Source organism: Limanda limanda, chromosome 19 (genome assembly GCF_963576545.1).
Source record: "Limanda limanda chromosome 19, fLimLim1.1, whole genome shotgun sequence".
Taxonomy (NCBI): Eukaryota; Metazoa; Chordata; class Actinopteri; order Pleuronectiformes; family Pleuronectidae; genus Limanda; species Limanda limanda.
This window is the reverse complement of record NC_083654.1, coordinates 5,901,246-5,919,141: the sequence shown is the minus strand read 5'-3', so window position 1 is coordinate 5,919,141 and position 17,896 is coordinate 5,901,246. Positions and strand designations below refer to the sequence as shown.

General features: G+C 42.2%; 1 protein-coding gene across 1 annotated transcript; it reads right to left on the bottom strand.

Annotated features, from left to right (window-relative positions):
* Positions 1 to 1,639: 1,639 nt before the first annotated feature.
* On the bottom strand, positions 1,640 to 15,944 carry fndc5b (fibronectin type III domain containing 5b). Its single transcript, XM_061092471.1, has 5 exons — positions 15,869 to 15,944; positions 12,281 to 12,399; positions 10,746 to 10,944; positions 5,897 to 5,986; positions 1,640 to 1,779 (listed from the first exon to the last, which is right to left on the bottom strand). Exons 1-5 carry the CDS (start codon positions 15,942 to 15,944, stop codon positions 1,640 to 1,642), a joined length of 624 nt encoding a protein of 207 aa, XP_060948454.1.
* Positions 15,945 to 17,896: the final 1,952 nt, after the last annotated feature.

Here is a 17,896-nt window from a genome sequence, read left to right as displayed (position 1 = left end):
TTTGATGCCACCGATGAAGAATAACCAGAACGTCTGAATCAAGCAGTTCTCGTCAAGAAGAAACTCGAGTCCCCACTGGTGCCTTGACATGAAAGCCATTGCGTGTTCTGTCATATCGGCTGCCCACAAAAAGGAGGCTACAGTCCAATTTTGGGCACAACAAAGGTGGAAGTGGTTTCGTCCTCCTCTGTTTCCTGTTGGACTGTTTGCAGCCTGTGATTCTTCAAGTTCACATTTGTGTCTTTTGTATTTCAAGAGTTCTTCATTGTGTGAAGCTCCTGTGATGGTTCGTCTTTTCTTCAGTAGGATGGTTTCGGACAATGGCTTTCTGTTGGTCTCAGGGTCTGGAAAAAACAATGTCCCTGCACATAATGAGTCACAGGACAGAAATAGCTCAGGACAAGACTCACAACAAAAGTTCTTATGAGTTCACCGAGCCTTTTCTACGGAGACTGAGACGTTTAAAGACACATAATGGAAACACAATCACAATGAAAGGGAGCATCACCAGATGTTGACAATGATTCAAGGTTACAAGTTTGTAAGTGCCCCCCTGTTCATTGTCAACATTAATTGTCGCTGACTTCCATTGTTGATGTGGCTTTTGCAGTTGTGTTGTCGCTCTTGCATTCGTGTTAGTTGTCCGCACTTTTTCTCTTGCTACCTTTTGCGTTTCCAGCTAAAACGACAGAGCTAAAGTGAAAGAGAAGCTCTTGTGCCCTTACACTTGTGAATGTGTAAGTCCTGAACAGGGCTTTCTCAGGAATACCCCAAAACCCACAAATAAACATATATAATATCAATATTCCTATTGGTTTAAAAAGAGACATTAGGTTATTACTAGGTATGGCTAGTTGGCTGGGAATTCTCATGTGTGGAGCCACAGAGGATCCATTGCTTAAACTTTTACTCTTGTATTTTGGTTTTAAATCACTAAGCACCATGCAACACACAGAGTGTTGATGACTCCAAAGCTTGACAGGCCCAAAGTGCCTAGTTGTGGTTGCTTTAACTAGAATGTGAAGAGGTTCAGCCTGCTTCTTCCTGATTACTACTTCTCCTGTCATTTCAGACCCTTCTCCTCCCTCCCACCCAGCACTGATCCCTGCTTTACCGCCTTTCATCCACCTGTAGCTCTTCCCTGGACACCTCCTTACCTTTTTCCCAAATCAGGTCTTAGATGTCGGCCCATTTCCACTCATTCCCTGCCATGTTGTCTGTTGTGTTTTTCCACAGTGTAGCTTTCTAGCTTTTCTTTCATTCTTGCCTGCTTGTTTTTGATAACCTGCCTTGGGTGGATTAAGAATCTTCTTTCCTCCTTTTACCTTTATGCCTGTTTAAACTGCCTGCCTGTTACTGACCACTGCTCATGCTGTTACGCCACCTACTGTCTGCCTGCATCACTGAGCCTTTATAAAGATGGACTGTTTTGAACTCTTACCTTCTCTTAAACCTGAGCCATGACAGCAAATGTAACAATTGGGAAAAAAAAAATGTAATCATAAACAGCATCTATCCGATCGGAAAGATTGCCATGGTATTACGAAAGACCGAATCAAATCTCGGGAAACACTTTTCTGTTCCTCACCTGTCCTGAGGTACAAGGAGTTGGATATTGCAAGGCGATGCGGGGCTGGTCTTAGACGTTGCTGCGCAGTAGCCCCCCTTGTGGGTGCTCAGGAGTACTGCACTCTGAGGAGTTCTTGGCTTTGTCCTTGTTGTTGTTGGGCTCATTGTCTTTAATGATGTCATACTGACGACAAAACAGGACGATCACACCTTAGAGAGAAAGGATAGTGGGATTATTTCGATTTTTGTTAACTGTTGAAATAAATAAGTTGTATAAAGAAATAGTTCAACATTTGGGGAATATAGTTTGATTATTTCTTGCTGAAAGATAGATGAGATAATCAATACTACACTAACACTAACCACCTGCTAGCTGTAGCTTCATTTTTACCATACAAATATAAGAGTGGGACCAATCATCTCATTTAAGTTCAGTAATATGACAAATATAATGTATTTTCAAAAACGTTGAGCGATTCCTTTAAGAAATAGAAGCTCCTAAGATCTGCCTGGCCTGCATTTATACTAAATCTTCAAATGTAGCTTTCCTTATAACTTTTTTTGACCGTTATTAGATCTGATAGAGGCTGTGAAACTCGGTCAAAAGCTACATAACAAATGAGAAACTGGAACTTAAATGTAAAATTTTTGGTAAAAGGTGAGAATAAACTGTGTCAACTTTTAACGTGGATTAAAAAAATTAAGTCTTCAGAATAATGACACGTTTAAGCAGCTATAGCTCCATGACAACAGAGATAACTTACCTACAAAGCTTCAAAACATTTGGTGAAAGTGACTTGGAATTTGTTCTAGAAAAATTGGAAATTTGCGCTCCAGTAATCTGAATTAGTTTTTCATGTCTCTGATTTTGTTATGTTCGTTTACATATTTAAATACAACAACACAGTTATTTCAATTACAAACAAAGGTGAGGATGATATCGACTAGTTTATTTGTTACTTCTATTCAGGCAACAGCCACCTGAGGTGTCACTAACGCAGACACGGGGAGAGCATAGGGAGAGAGACGTGGATAAAATAGTGAAATGTGCAGATGCAGATATGAACTTGATGTTTTGATAGCGATGTGATGTCTGCCCTCAGTCAAAAAGATTAAAAATATGGCAGAGGTGGCAGACAGATGCAGAGAGAGAGATACGGAACAAGCACAAAAAAAGCAGAAAGAGAATAATTCATGACAGTGGAGGAGTGTGTGGAGGGTTGAATCTGGCCCGACACAACTTCATTCTTGGCTGTTCTGCTTGTGTCAGCCCCTGTTCATTTCATCACCACAATACCAAAGGGCAAAATGGGATATCGCAGTGTGATATCCCCCAGCAAGCCCCATAGGCCCAATTAAAAGCTGAAAACACAATTCATCTCCTTCACTTTTATTTTTTTTCATCATCCAGCTCTCCCTTATTCCTTTTGGAGTTTGGATTGCTCAGAAATGCACTCGTTCCCCTCACTGCTCCCTCTCCAACCTTGTTTGAAGCTCAGCCTCTGTCACTTGTCCTCTCACAGGTAATTGACGAGGGAAATCAAGGCCTCTCACTGTTACTATTTATATATATAGCCCAAATACTGTTTATACCATATAGACAGTATTTGGGCTATAATTGAATCTCATTACACTTGGTGAAGTGGGTTAGGTAAGACTATTTATAGCTGTGTAAAACGATGCTGAGTAGACAAAAGATTATTTCCAACATGATTGAGTGGCTTAAATAAGAGAAATCCATATTCTTTCAGTTTAAAACACTATTTAATGGATGGACAACTGTGTGTGTGTGTTTGTGTGTGTGTGTGTGTGTGTGTGTGTGTGTGTGTTTGTGTGTGTGTGTGTGTGTGTGTGTGTGTGTGTGTGTGTGTGTATGTGTGTGTGTGTGTGTGTGTGTGTGTGTGTGTGTGTGTGTGTGTGTGTGTGTGTGTGTGTGATGCTGAAAAGGTGACCTTGTCTGCTTATGTCAAGTTTGGATACAAATAAATACTAGGGCTGTAACAATGGGAGACGATTCGCAGTTCCGACTTTGCGCTTTCACGAAACGAGACCTTTGACGTCAGTTACACGATTTCGGTTTTGGTTCTAGAATCATTACAGCCCTAATAAATACCACTAACAAATTGCCTCCAGCAGTTAGTTAAAAAATTAAGCAGCAGTTCCAACTGAAGACAGGGTGAAGTCAAAGGAGATGTGGTTGTTTTTTGTTGACATTGGTACGTTCCCATTGCGATGTGTGAGTCAGAGTTTCTGCAGCTAGAGAGAAGTCAAGATGTCAGATGTTTTAACAGACATTACTGACAGACTGAGCTAATCAATGTCAGATCAATACACGTTACGAATGTAAATCTCTGTGCATCTTTAGACACCTAAATGCCTTTTTATGTTGCCTTTACACATGAGAGGAGATGAGCTTCCCATAATAACAGAAGAGATCTCTAACTCTGAGCTTTGCTCCCTTACTGCCTTGTATACCTGTGCAGCGTTATTTGAAGTGTGCCTGCTCACTTGCTTGCACTATCGCTGGCTCCCCCGTTCACTTCCAATCTCAGCGAGCCAGGGGGAGAGTAAAACATGTGCTTGCTGTAGCGAAGCAAATCCACAGCTTAGATCATAAACATGTAGATACCTGTAGTCTCTCCTCAAAAAGTTCTGCTTGTTGTTGAAATGTCATCCTTGTGTTTAATGGTTGTCTCACTCAGCTACCCCCCCCCCTTCCCCCCCGTTTGCAGCTGTAGAGATGATGATGTCAGTCACTCCATCACTTTGGTCCAGACTGAATCATCTGATGAATGGATTTAATTTTGTGCACACATCTGTGTCCCCCTCCCAGGGTGAACGGTAATAACCCGGGGGGTCCAAGAACCTTTTAAATTGTGTCCACATCATTTTTCCAAATTTTAATTTGTCCAGTACTGCAAAGCTAATAAAATTCCCATTAGCCTAAGCTGTGCTTTGTGTTTAGTGCTAATTAGCTAAACGTTAGCATGCCAACTCACCACGATGAGAAGCACCGCTGTGCCTGAGTGGAGCATGGCGGAGTAAAGATGTATCTGACTGTGCTTTAATGTGCTTTACAGGGATGTCAACATGCTGTTATTGTACGTGCACAGGATTGAAGATGATGGGAGTTTACCAGCCATAACGACATTGTAACTTGACTTGTAATGCGTTTTGTGTGTGTTAAACTATCATTTATCGACATTCTTGTCTTATACCAGTGCAATAAAGCCCCTTAGTCTGACATTTACAGCATGAATAACACATTTGCGAAACATACTGTATATACTATACATGACTCAGCCTGTTATATTGGATCTATTTTATGTTCAAGTGTGTGTGTTCTCCATGTTTTGCCGGGCTGCAAGAAGAAGAAGAAGAAAAGAGACCATTTTCCCTCAGGGCACAAATACTATTTGCTGATGAATTTAAAGGAGACAGATGATGCTATTACAGTTTTTCTTTTCTCTAGTGTGTAATATAATTTTTTCTGTGCATGTAAAAGATCTGGTAATAAAAACAACACTATTACTGAAGCTCCTGAGACGCCGAGTGATTTCATGTGACATGTGTGGCCACATTTGCATTTGACTTGCTTATTATGGAACATCCCCTAAAACGACCAGGTAAATCGACAGCAGAGGCCAACATTCCCCTCACATGGTGGAGGCGATTGGCCAATAGCAACAGTGATTGGGGTCCAGCCAGCCAATCTGAGCAGACTGAGCTTAATCAAGGGGGGGGGCCTTAAAGACAGAAAATGAAAAGAGGAGCAGCAGCAATGGAAAGTATGAGTATGATAAATTGATGCGTTTTCTGAACTTTAGAGCATGTAAACCTTTCAAGTAAAAAACCAAGTTAAAATTATGAATCTGAAAATGAGCATAATATTCTCCCTTTAGAATAAGGTTCCACCTGAAATTGTGTCTTTTATGTCTGAAATACATCTCAAACACAAGAACAACTCACTTTCATGCTTTAACTAAAACACATTTCTGTTATTATGATAACTTCTTGCCCCTTAAAACTGTATATTTCATCTCTTGCTTTTTGTTGATGGCTGTACAGAATGGAAAACTGGACTTGATGTGTTCTGATCACCCTAAAATGCAACCTGGCCGGCCTTGCGTCATTTCAAAACCACAGCGGGAAACCAAGTAGTCATCATAGAGAGATGAAACCACCACCACCACCAGTGTGTTTGTGTGTGTGTGTGTGTGTGTTTCTTAATAGCACTTCAGCCACACAGCTCATTTTCTGCACAGACAGTGGATTTATAAGATCTGCGGTGATAAATGTGTGATGCTGAAGAGGAGACGAGTGTTACCTGCCCACATGATGAGCACCACCACAATGATGATGAGTTCTCCGGCCCTCAGTTGGGCAGCGTGACCAAACTCCTCCATCGTCACCTCGTCTAGGGTGAAGAAGAACACACACACACGGAGTCAGCGAAGCGCCACGGAGGACACTGCGATTCATTGTACCAGAGAGCAAATGTGAAATTGCCATTTCACTGAAAGTCTGCAGGGAAAGATAAAAAGAATCAAACGAGGTGACGGGAGAGCAGAGGTGCTGCCTGGTGTAAATTCTGCACTCTGGTCAGTGTAATTAAAGCTAAGTGAGAGCTGAGGTCCGTGGAGACAGAGCTGGATCCTTACCCACTTATCACTCACTGTTTTTCTCCTGCAGCTCCGCCACAACACCTTCACTGGGTTAAAGGTTTGAACAGGACAATCTCTCACTCTCTGTTGCCAACAGCCGCTCTCATGGTAACCCGCATTTCCCATGGCTCCTTCTTATTTAACATCAAAAAGGTTGAACTAACACAATGAAGACACACTGGCACCGATGTCACTGTGCTTGCAATTGGGGCGATATCCTCAATGTGTCTCAAAGGGGGGTAGATTTAACCACCAACTCAACAAATCTCTACAACAGAAGTCTTCAACAGGGGGTCCGCAGAGGTACTGCAGGGGGGTCGCAAACTTTTTGGTTGATTAGAGCATTCTTTTTTTTTTTTTCAACAAATTTTTTTCCCACAAATTTAAATGTCTTTAAATACACATTAACATAAATCCAACATATTATAACGAAAGGATAAATGGAGGCAGAAGACGTTATCTTTCTGTGTATTATTTTAATAGCTTAGTATTGATTGTTCATTACCAGGGTAGCTATGTTTATACATGGCACTAGGCCCAGTTTAATAATAAACACAATTTCATACAATATATATAGTAGGGGGTCCCTGCTCTATCTCTCCATCAGTTTGGGGGTCCTTGGCCTGAAAAACGCTGAAGACCCCTGCTCTACAACTTTAAAGAAGTCTGGATACTAAAGAATCTTAATGGTTTCTTTTATTTTGAACTTTGATCAGTTTAATGGAGAGGTCATGCTACAGAAGGGGTTTCTCCCCCATGTCCAGTCTCTTCAGGACTTTGTTGTCGGTGTCTGGATGAGTCAGGGGCGACGCTGCTTGCTCCCAGGACTCCTGTTGCCATGGTGATCCGTCTGTGCTGAGCTGATGCCTCCAGCCAGAGAGGGGGGGTTATACTGTAATCATTTGGTGATAGCAGTTTACAATTTTCTGCAGCGAGGAAGTTTTTTTTCTGATTCCCACAGATATGGTTGGGTATCACCTGAAGCTGTAGAATGACATCTCTACATCTCTCTGTATCAAAGCGACCACTGTCCCTTCATGAGGTTATCATCAGAGCAGCTAAATGCTCTGGTGATATAGTTGAGCATGTGTTTTATTGTCAAACATCAACTACTGTTTCTTTTCCTCGATAAAATGAAAAACTACAAACAAATACATCTGCCATGGCCTAACAATGATTTTTCTTTTTTTCGCTTTTTTTGACAAGTTTTTTTCAATTCATGGATGCAAACGACAAACCTCCGCTCAGCAAATTGTGAGTACCACCTGATGCAGACCTGGGTCAGCAGCGCCATTTATCCTGATAACATATGCTTGAGACTTGCGTTGATGATGCCACACAGCAGACATCCAAACCACTGGGTAACATTATGGGGAGCTGGGAGGGTGTGATAGGCTCTCCGAGCAGAGTTCCCAGCATCCTCCAGATGTCTGCCCAACTAATGTGTCTATTCATGGTACCATCCTGGGATTCTGCTTTAATGTGCTTGATGTAGCTTGATGATTTTGCTTTGATCAGTCTTTGCCAGGATCCCTCCAAGTCGCTGCTTGGCTAGTTTCCCCATCTGTTTGTAAGGCAGGTCTGCAGTGTACTGCCCCCTACAGGCGTGGAAGTGGCTTTTGGCCAGCCGTGGAATGGGCTGTCCTCCAGCGACAAACATGGTCTTGTTTTACCGCACTCCTTTCCTTAGTATTGCTTAAGGAGCCCTGTCGTGCATGGAGCTGTCTGAGGAATGCCTGCACCATCGTCCAAGCTCCTCCGTGAAGGATCCTCTTGCTTGATGGTAGTTTGATGCGTCTAGAACCTGTCCAACCCCCTCTGAGGATTACTTTAAAAGCTATATATTAATAACTGACAAAAAACATTACAACTCACTACTTGCCAAAAGGATTTCCCTACATTATGGAAACTTCAGAGCATTCAGGGCTTCTGAAGTTTTTGCTGGTTTTACACATGAGCTACAGACAGACAGGACAGACAGGACAGACAGGCAGACAGGAGGAAAGATAAACGGGACAAACGGACAGAGATAAAAACACAGGGAGGTTGTGTGTGGTGTTTACATTGCACCTGCAGGTAGTCAATGGTGTCAGGCTGATTTATATTCGCTTCGAGGGGAAGGGAAGCAGTAATGGCTGAGAGATTTAATCAGGCCGCCTAATGAATGCGTCCACAAACACACACAGATACACAAAGAGAACTTCCATCAAAGTCGAAGCAAACAAAACGAGTCCGCCCCTCAACACCAGTGCAAATTGTCCCACTAAACACCTAAGTCACATGACCTCACATCCACGGCAAATCAATTCTGTTTAACAGTTATGATCACATTTCTCCCTCGAACATTTGAAAAACATCAGCGACCAATGTTTCTGTGTTAGTAATTCAAGTTTACATCGAATCACTATAGCTATGTGGGCTGGTCCTAAATCTGCCAGCTACGCTTCTCCCTACAAAATCCACACACATCAAGAACAATAAGATGGTTTATGTCTATCTGTCCCAAATAAAAGACATATTGTTTCAGAATTTGAAAATGTGCCCCAGTTTTCTTTTTAAACTGCAATATGGTATGTGGGAAGGTATGCTGCTGCATACAAAGAGGTAAGACACAAAAATGGCCATTTACTTGTGAAAATGTATCTGGATTGTTGCTTTTAAATGTGCACTGCAAGCCTGAAACATTATTTCCTTCACCTGAAGGATCTGCATGTGTGAACCCAAATGTTTGAATCAGTGGACCCAGACAGTAAATGGACTTTACCCTACCAGCGCCCTGCTTCACAGTGTGTGTGATGTCCGATAAAGTCGATGTGTGAATAGAGCAGGTCATTGTCTGGAGAATTCACAGCGTGTTGAAAACGTAGCCCTCCTGTCTCCTGCAGTGCCTTTGAATGGTGTTGATCTCCAGAAAATATCCTCGCCTATTATTTCCACTCAGTCAGAGCACACTGTCCACTTTTGCACAGCATGTGTGCAAGGTCATCTCGACACAAAATCCAGGTCTGATTGTACGATGTTCACAAATCTGCTTTTTAACTTTTCACACCTTCTCCAGAGAGGCTGTACGAGAGAACACCAATGTCCCAGTCAGTTGCTGAGGACATTATCAGGAACTTGTTAAATGTCCCAGAAATGTCTGAATAAGCCAATGTGAGAATACTGAAAATTCAAAGCAGGCAAGTGCGAGTGACATGTTAACATGTGACGGACGCAACACTGAACAAAGCAAAAAGAATTCAAATATCGCAGGATCAAGAGGTCTCATACACATTGAAAACACAAGCGAAGATGTCAGATTGGAAAGGCGCAGGATTCAAGAGCTTTAAGTGATAATTGTTGAAGTCGTTGTCGATGTCAACACAAACACGTGATTTACACAGTGTAATTTATACGTCATGTCCTCCCTCCTTCATGTACTACCCCTCACCTGAACTTCTCCTGCTCTGTTCATCACATGTGAAAAGCAAACTTGTGTCTGAAAGGTTCACATCTTAAGACACTTGTTAAGATGTGTGATGTAAGTCCACCCTCCCCCTCACAGGGAGCACAAGCTCCCACACGCAGGATGATTCCAGTGAACACGCTGCTCCCTAACGTCCCATCTTCCCTCTCTTATCAACTCGCTGCTGATGAGCATTTAGCTGCTCCTGCCGCTGTAACTGGGTCGGACGGGATAAAATTGGAAGTGCTGCGAGCAGCTCTAGATGACAGCAGCCTCTGAACGTGAGATTGAGAACAATGCGAGGAGCGGGGGGGTTTTCACAAAGATTGGTATTTCTGTATTTTATTACATTGTCCCAATGAAGCATTAACAGAACGTTACTCCTCTGATGTGTCGTTGTGCATGGACCTGTATGACCCATTTGTGCATGTAGGCAATGCAAAAGCCACAACACAACTGCAAAGCCTTAGCCTAAGCCACACAACGGTAACACAACTTACTGTGGTCAAGTGAGCTGTGGTTTGTGAAAAAACCCAAACAAGCCAATCGCCACTTTAATCTTGATGCCTGTCTTTTTGAGGCGTTAAGGTAAAGGTGCTTGGAGCGCCCAACAAGGGAGAACACAACAGCTTTCATGTGATCATCACCTGTGCATTAATCAACTCTGCTGGTTTCATTGTCAACGTTGTTGCTCTCTTCCATTGTGGTTGTGTTTCTGTTGTGTGGCTTCTGTGGTTGTTTTGTGGCTTTGTTTGTTAAGTTGTAACTTTTGCAGTTGTCTTGTGGCTTTCTATTTCCACTAATGAGCTAGTGTGAGTCTCGAACCCTGTATGTGTGTCTCATTAAGGGGAAAACACAAGCAGAATGTTAGAGTACTCTGTGCGAGTGTTGCTGGGTTCATGCATTAGTGTTTCTCTGTTCTTTTCTGCTAACTTTTGTTCACTCTTGCATATATTGCATATGAATGATCTACCTACAGTTTGTGTGTGTGTGTTTATAACAGAGGTCGGAACTGTGTGTGTAAAATTGACACTCATGCAGGCACAGTTCGTGTTGTCGTCCCTCACCTGGACTCTTGGACGCCAGCTTCTCCGACTCTTTGGGTGTCCTGAAGAGAACGGGCTGACTGGGGGGGCTGCTGCCTCCCATGCTGATGCTCTGGACGTGGACGATGTACTCGGTGTCCTCGTCCAGATCCCACAGTGCGCAGGAGCGTGTGGTGGTGTTCACCTCCTGGATGAACCTCAGCATGCGAACGTCCTTCTTCTGCAGGCGAGGGGCGAGAGCAGAGAAGCAGAGAAATCCGGGCCAGGAGGTTCAGTGTAATGTGATACTCTATTGATCCCTGCAGGGAAGTTCCTTTTTTTTCATTTTGGCACCACTTCAGCTGAGAACTCCCAGGTCAGGGTTAAATGATGCATCGGGTCGCTGTCTGATTCTTTTAAACCATAGATTATAGAGGGTTTGATTTTGCCTCGTTCAGATGTTTTTCCAACATGTCAAGAACACACATTTAACAAAAGGGTGATATACTTGTTTGTAGAAAATCAATGGATGAACACTTAATCAAAGATTCCTGGTGCTACAGCCAAACCGCACATCAACCCTCATGTAAAGATTCCCTCTGGTTAAGGCTGATGGTGCAAATGCAAACACGTCTTCATGGTCAGCGGTCAAGTAAAAGCTGCAATGAAGCCTCGGGGGTTTTACTAGCAATGTAATTAAGCTTTAAAGAAACATAATGCCTCTCTGGCCGCGTACACTCTACTTGGAATGTACATTATTATTCAGCTAGGAATTGCATGCTCAGGTCAATTTGTTCCTGCTAGAGCAAGACGAAGTCTCCTAAGGGACATTTGTATTTACTAGCCAATTAAAAAGGAAATTTCTGAACCCATTAAAACTGCATGTGGAAAAAATCTACATCTGAAAGTGCATATTTACCTGACCGCAGAAATGTAACTTTACGTTTTGTTTATTTATGATTGTCAATGTTTTTTTTTATTCTGACACTGTCCACTTTCCCTCAAATAAGAAATGAGCCTAAACTTGGTTAGATTTTGGCGAATTAGCACCATTAAAAGTAGGTCAGATTAGCTATGAAACATTCCTATTGGATGTAGAGACGGCTATCACTGGACAACTGTGATTCGATGAGTCTATATTTTTATGCATTCTACCAGGATTTATAGATGCTCATTAGCTATTGATGTTAAAAATTATGATATTCTCAGAAAACAGTAAGTCACACTGAATCTGAAAATATGTGCATTACATCAGTGTTAGTATCGGACTGAGTAAAGACTCCAGGAATTATTTAAGAGGGAAATTAAACCAATCAAGCAAGGGTTTGAAAGTACCTCAATTGCCATCACAAGCTGTGTGGCATGCCACACAGCTAACCCTAACCCTAACCATGTGGGCAAGTGGGCTATTGAACACGCCAGGCTATGAAAACTGGACTAAACCTGTGGTTTTTAAAAAATATCTGTCCTTTTTCACCTCACAGTATGAGAACCTGTGATGTCCAAGTTGTCACTTTTCCTCTGCACAGACTCACATGAAGGACACAACACACACACACTCACACACACACAAGTACCTGCTGGGTGATGGCGAATCCAATAACGGGGTCTCCCTCCAAGATTTCCCACGTGACCACGGCGGAATTGACCTCAAGCTCTCTGATGGTCACATTGAGCGGAGCTGAAAGCAGGGGGTCTGACACACACACACACACACACACACACACACAAACACACACATGCAGCATGGCCACGGGAAACAATATAGATGAGACAGGTCATTAACATTTTGTTGAACACACATCTTTTCCCACTCCATCACTCTCTCTCTTTGAACTTCTCCTCCACCCGAAGATTATTCTTCCTCCTTTCATTAATACAAAACCTAATTCACTACACACAGATCTGCTGGTGTTTCCCTTGAAAAGGAGCTCTTTCACATCTGTCTCTCTCTGACACACACACACATGCACACACACACACACTGATTACCATTTCGTATTTTCCAATCTTTACCTTTTCCTCTCTTTTCTATCCTCTCTCCCACTCACGTCTCATTAAAGTGTGACTCATGAGGATGTTTTTAATATGCCATCAATCTTACATCCTAGTCGGCCATGCATTCATTTGGTGGGAGATTATCTGTGATGGATTAAACTATAGCCCCCCCCCCCTTAAGCACAGAGTGGAGAAAAACCTGATAATGTGAATGTCTGTATATCAAGATCTGGCTCTGATGTTACTGTTACAAGTCAGCCTCAAGGGAAATATCCTGCTTCCTTCTTTTTAAATGCTGATTAAAATACACAATTTTCTTCCAGCTTTACTAGTTTTACTGCTTGTTTTTTTTGTGTCTGAAAAGCATTTTTATTAGGGTTGAGTGATAATCAGGTGGCACAGTATCCTGGGGTACAACTGAGTGTTTCACATAAAAAAAGACAAAACCACATAAAAACTCACGTGAAAATGATGAAAATCGTCTCTAAGGAGCGCGTAGCATCTTTTAAGACAGTGCTTTGCTTTTCAGGCCAATAACTCTTACTGCTCTCACCAGCATCATTAGGAGGACAAATTGGAAGATGGACAGATGCAACTACCTTGTGTGCATTTAGCAAGTGTAGAGCCAATACTTCCCTTTGGAGTTGGAGGAGACCAAAGCAGAGTTAAGACTGAATAGTGGATTTACACAAATCCTGTGAATTCTGCTGTTGCTCCAGATGTTTGCTGAAAGCAATTTTAACTTCAAAAGGTGGTTATATGTCATGAACACATTTACTTGTTGAAGGTTTGACTGCTTGCTATTGGATAAGGACATAACTAAAAAGTAGCGTAACGATAACAGCGATAAAGAAGAGTAATAAAGGCATAGAACCTTTATACTCTCCCAATGACAAATCCAAAATACTCTGACACATTACTGCTCAGCTGATTTGGTGTCATTACCCAGTCTGTTCAGCTTGCTGGTTTAGTCCATTTTGTGCCATCAAAGCAAAACAGTCAGCTACTTCAGCCGACTATCAGACTAATCAGAACTAATCAGTGTATTTGTCAGTGTCTGGCCTTGCTTATACATTATGCATGTTTTAATTCCCTTACTTCCAATGGTACTTCAATCTTCAAAGAAAAAAAAGTTATCCAGTTTAAGAGGTTTGTCAGCCATTATAGTCTAGTGGTTGTACGGCAGTAGCTAATGCCTTTGTGTTGAGTTGAGCAACAAAGCACTTCATTTCCTTTATTTCTTATGAACGCTCTTTTTTATTTTGAAGAAGAAAATGTATCTACTCCATCTTACAAAAGTTGTTGAGTCTCCCCTTAGTCCTGATCTCCCCCACACAAAGTGTGTGTTTCAGTACCGAGCTCTATTTTTTCTCTATGTTTGCCCGAAAGATTACCAGTAGAAACTGCAGTCTGTCACCTGAAACAAATTAGACTCATGGTTTCACACGTGGGCAAATATTGAACCATGCAGCCCGAGAGTTGTTTGAGGAATCAAATGATGGTGTTTCAGGGAGAAGGAGGAACTCTCTGAGTCTCTGCGTTCTCTCCTACACAATCATCAGAACCCAGCAGAAAAAACTGGAGTGTTGCATAGTGCTGGTGAGATTAATATTTTGGTGGGCGACACACTCCCAGTGGCTCCCAATGGCTCTGTGTGTGTGTGTGTAGATGCAGAGTGGATGTATCCAATGTGTGTGATACATAGTCACTGCTAGGTGTTTGACTTGCTGTTTCCCCACTATTTATCTTCCAGCCCTCACACACCCACAGAGAAACAAAACGAGAGTGAACAGGGATTCCCATCCATTCTTGAGCTGTTTGCTGCCAGAGAAAAAATTCCAGACGCTGGCTGCAGCCTCATGAAATTCCCTCTTAAAACTACATTTATCTTCAGCCTCAGGAAGACAAATATATCAAATTTCCTTCAGCCTGAGATAAATCCTCCATGATCTTATCAGCAGGATTTGGGCTTTACAAAGGACTATCTGTCATCTCTCGGCTTATCATCCAGATGCAATGTAACTGTGTAAAATGTGAGATCTCCCGCATGAAATGAATGTTCCACTGGCACGTAAGCTGCCGCAGGTTAAAAATATGCAAAATCATGAAAGATAGATGAGGTGTTATATATCCAACATGCATGATATATGATGATTAGAGCTATGCAGCATATATGTAGGGCTCTGAACAGAATAACGCATTGTTGTTTAATCTCATTTCAGGATACTGATGGATGCTGGAGCTCCATTTTAAGCCATGGACATGCACTTAAGGGATGTGGCTAATGATTATTTTCTTTAATTAACTGATAATTACAGAGTGAATGATAAAAAATGCCCTGCCAGATTTCCCCGAGGTTAATGTGACATATTTAAATGTCTGTTTTGTCAAATCAAGAGTCTAAAATGATAAAAGATATTCAGTTTACTATTATATAATAATAATAGGAAAGCTGGCAAATTGTTGTGGATACTTGTAGTGGTCACCGCCTAAGAAATGAATAGACTCAGAGTTTCATATGTTAAATATATTCAATGATGTGTGGCTTTGAATCAAAGCTATAGAGAAAACAGTAAACATGGACTGACTTAACTGTGCACCTTGCTGAATCCAGAATTGAGCGTGGATATCAGACATATAATTGGCACCTCTGTGTAAAGCGTGGCCCCCCCTTCTATGGCCCCTGATTCAGACAAATCCTAGATCCGCCACTGAATTAAGAGCACATTTTTTGCCAGTATATTTCCAGAAGAGAAAGTCAGAACTTTCTTGAGCCAGTCACACAAAAAGCTGATCCCTCCCATGTCAAAATAATACTCATTTCTAGAAATAAGATCCAGACTACAGGAGGAAAACCTTGTTTTTATCAAGTCTCGATACTTAATTGTACCAAGACTAGACTTAACTGTGTCAGCCATGTTTGTTATTGTCTACTTGTGTCATCTGATGCAGATGTTGATGCACAAAGCAACACAGATGCAAACACATCCCGTACAAGGTGTCACGTCAGGTGCTTTTCCAAAGGGACCTGCTCCACTCTGCACTGTACATGCACCACATCAGCACCACTACACAGCAGCCTGAGCTCCACCGGCTCCACCCGTCGTGCTGTGTTTACTCCCGATCCTCCCTCATCAACCTGTAGTGGTTAAACAGAAACCACTCACCGGCATCGACGGAGGACGCGGCGAGGAAGCCCAGCAGGAGCAGCAGCACCGCCGCGGACGAGTGTGGTGTGGCCATCCTCCTCCTGCTTCTTCTAGCGGAGCTTCACATCCTGCGCGGCCCATCTAGAGCATCCCGTCCGGCGGGAGGGAGGCAGCGAGCATCCCCGCTCCGTGCGTCGGGACTTGTTGTGCCGGCTCACCTGGACCTGGACCTGGACCTGGACGCTGCAGCAGGAGCGCAACACTGGAGGAGGGAGGAGGGAGGAGGGAGGGGACGGTGTGTGTGTGTGTGTGAGTGAGAGAGAGAATGTGTGTGTGTGTGGGTTGGGGGAGGCGGGTGGCGTTCCGGTACCGTGACTCGGTGCAGGTGGTGGACTGTGAGTCCGGCAGCTGGTGACGGAGCGGCGGCGCGCGTCGGCTCTGTCTGCGCGCAGGGGGGTGCGCAAGGGCTGCAGACTGCAACGTGCAGCCACCGCTAATCTCTCTCTCTCTCTCTCTCTCTCTCTCTCTCTCTCTCTCTCTCTCACCAGGAAAAAAACAACTAGTGGAATTCGTATACTGATAATGTGACTCAGACCTCATCCTTTACCTGCACAGACACAGTTAATCATTCAATTCTTATTTTTTTATTATAGGTGTACAGAATTCGTACCTTCTTACTGAATGCAAAGGCCCACTTCTCTGCTTCTCTGTCTCCTAATGTTTCAGACACTTCCACAACAAACCTTTAGGAGGTTTCTTTCTGGCAAGACCTTATTGATGCTGTCAGGGTGGTTCTGAAAATACAGTCATTTTAATTTGGGTATTTAAAACCCTGGCAGTAGATCAATGCTTTGTGAAGTTCTGTCACCCCTGATGAGTAGCAGACTTCAACAACTTCACAAAGCATTGAACTGCAGCCAGGTTCATCACTTTATTGGGTCCCATTTAAAACATTTCCTGTGTCGTCTTCACAATTTGCAGCACGTTTATATATTTGCACTTGTTGTGACTTTTTGCAATAAAATGTATGTTGTTTTCTTAATTTTGCAATGTTGAGCTCTCTCGTCCATCTTATATTTGTCATTTTAGGCGTTTTTGCCCCAAAGTGGGGGGGGGGGGGGGGGGGGGTGAAGAGGTAAAAGATGTATTGGCCTCCAAAGAACCAACTGAGTATTAGTCCCGGATTATAATGTATGACACCCATGATAGAAGATAAATTGTTTGATGCTCTTGAAAATGTTCAAAGTTTACAGATTTTCCAATGTGAGGATTAGCAACTATTTAGATCTTTCAGCTGCAACTATAAATTGAAAATCTTAAGTATTTAAGACTCAGTTTTTGTTAAAGACATGAATAATTTGAATGGGCACTTTCATAGTTTTCTTATATTACATTGAGCACAATAAACAGATTCATTGATTCATTAAATTATTAAAAGGTAATAGTTGAATTTACCTTAGAGAATTAAAGTGAAAATTCAATATGAACCGACAAATACTTTCAATGTTGTGTTTCCTATGAGGTTATAAAAGCAAGTGAAGGATACACTTTTAAAGAAACTTAAAGATCTGAATTCATATGTGCTGTACTTCTAAAGGATGCCAGTGTCACACATGAGGATCAGTTTACTTGACATGACGAGTACCATTAAACAGTTGTTTAACAACAGCTTCAAGTCAGAAACAATAACCCATCACAGATATCAAATCCAGGACCTTTTTGACTCTCCCAACTCCAAAAAGCTCCAATACCAGCTTTATAAAGAATTTTTGCATGAACACAGAATTTTTTCATTGGTCAGATATGAATGTTTAAAATGACTGAGCATAAAAATCTATTTATATGTACCTGTGGAAAAAATGTTTTAAAGGGACAGCAACACTGACCGTCACAAGAAATATGACATCAGTATAAAACAGAATTATATTAATGTATTAGGATAAAAGTATGTGTTTAATGTAAACAACTTGACAGGTGACATTTTAGCACTGTGATATGTCAGGTCATAAAGTCACAAAAGCTAAACATCGGTTTCTATATGAGACA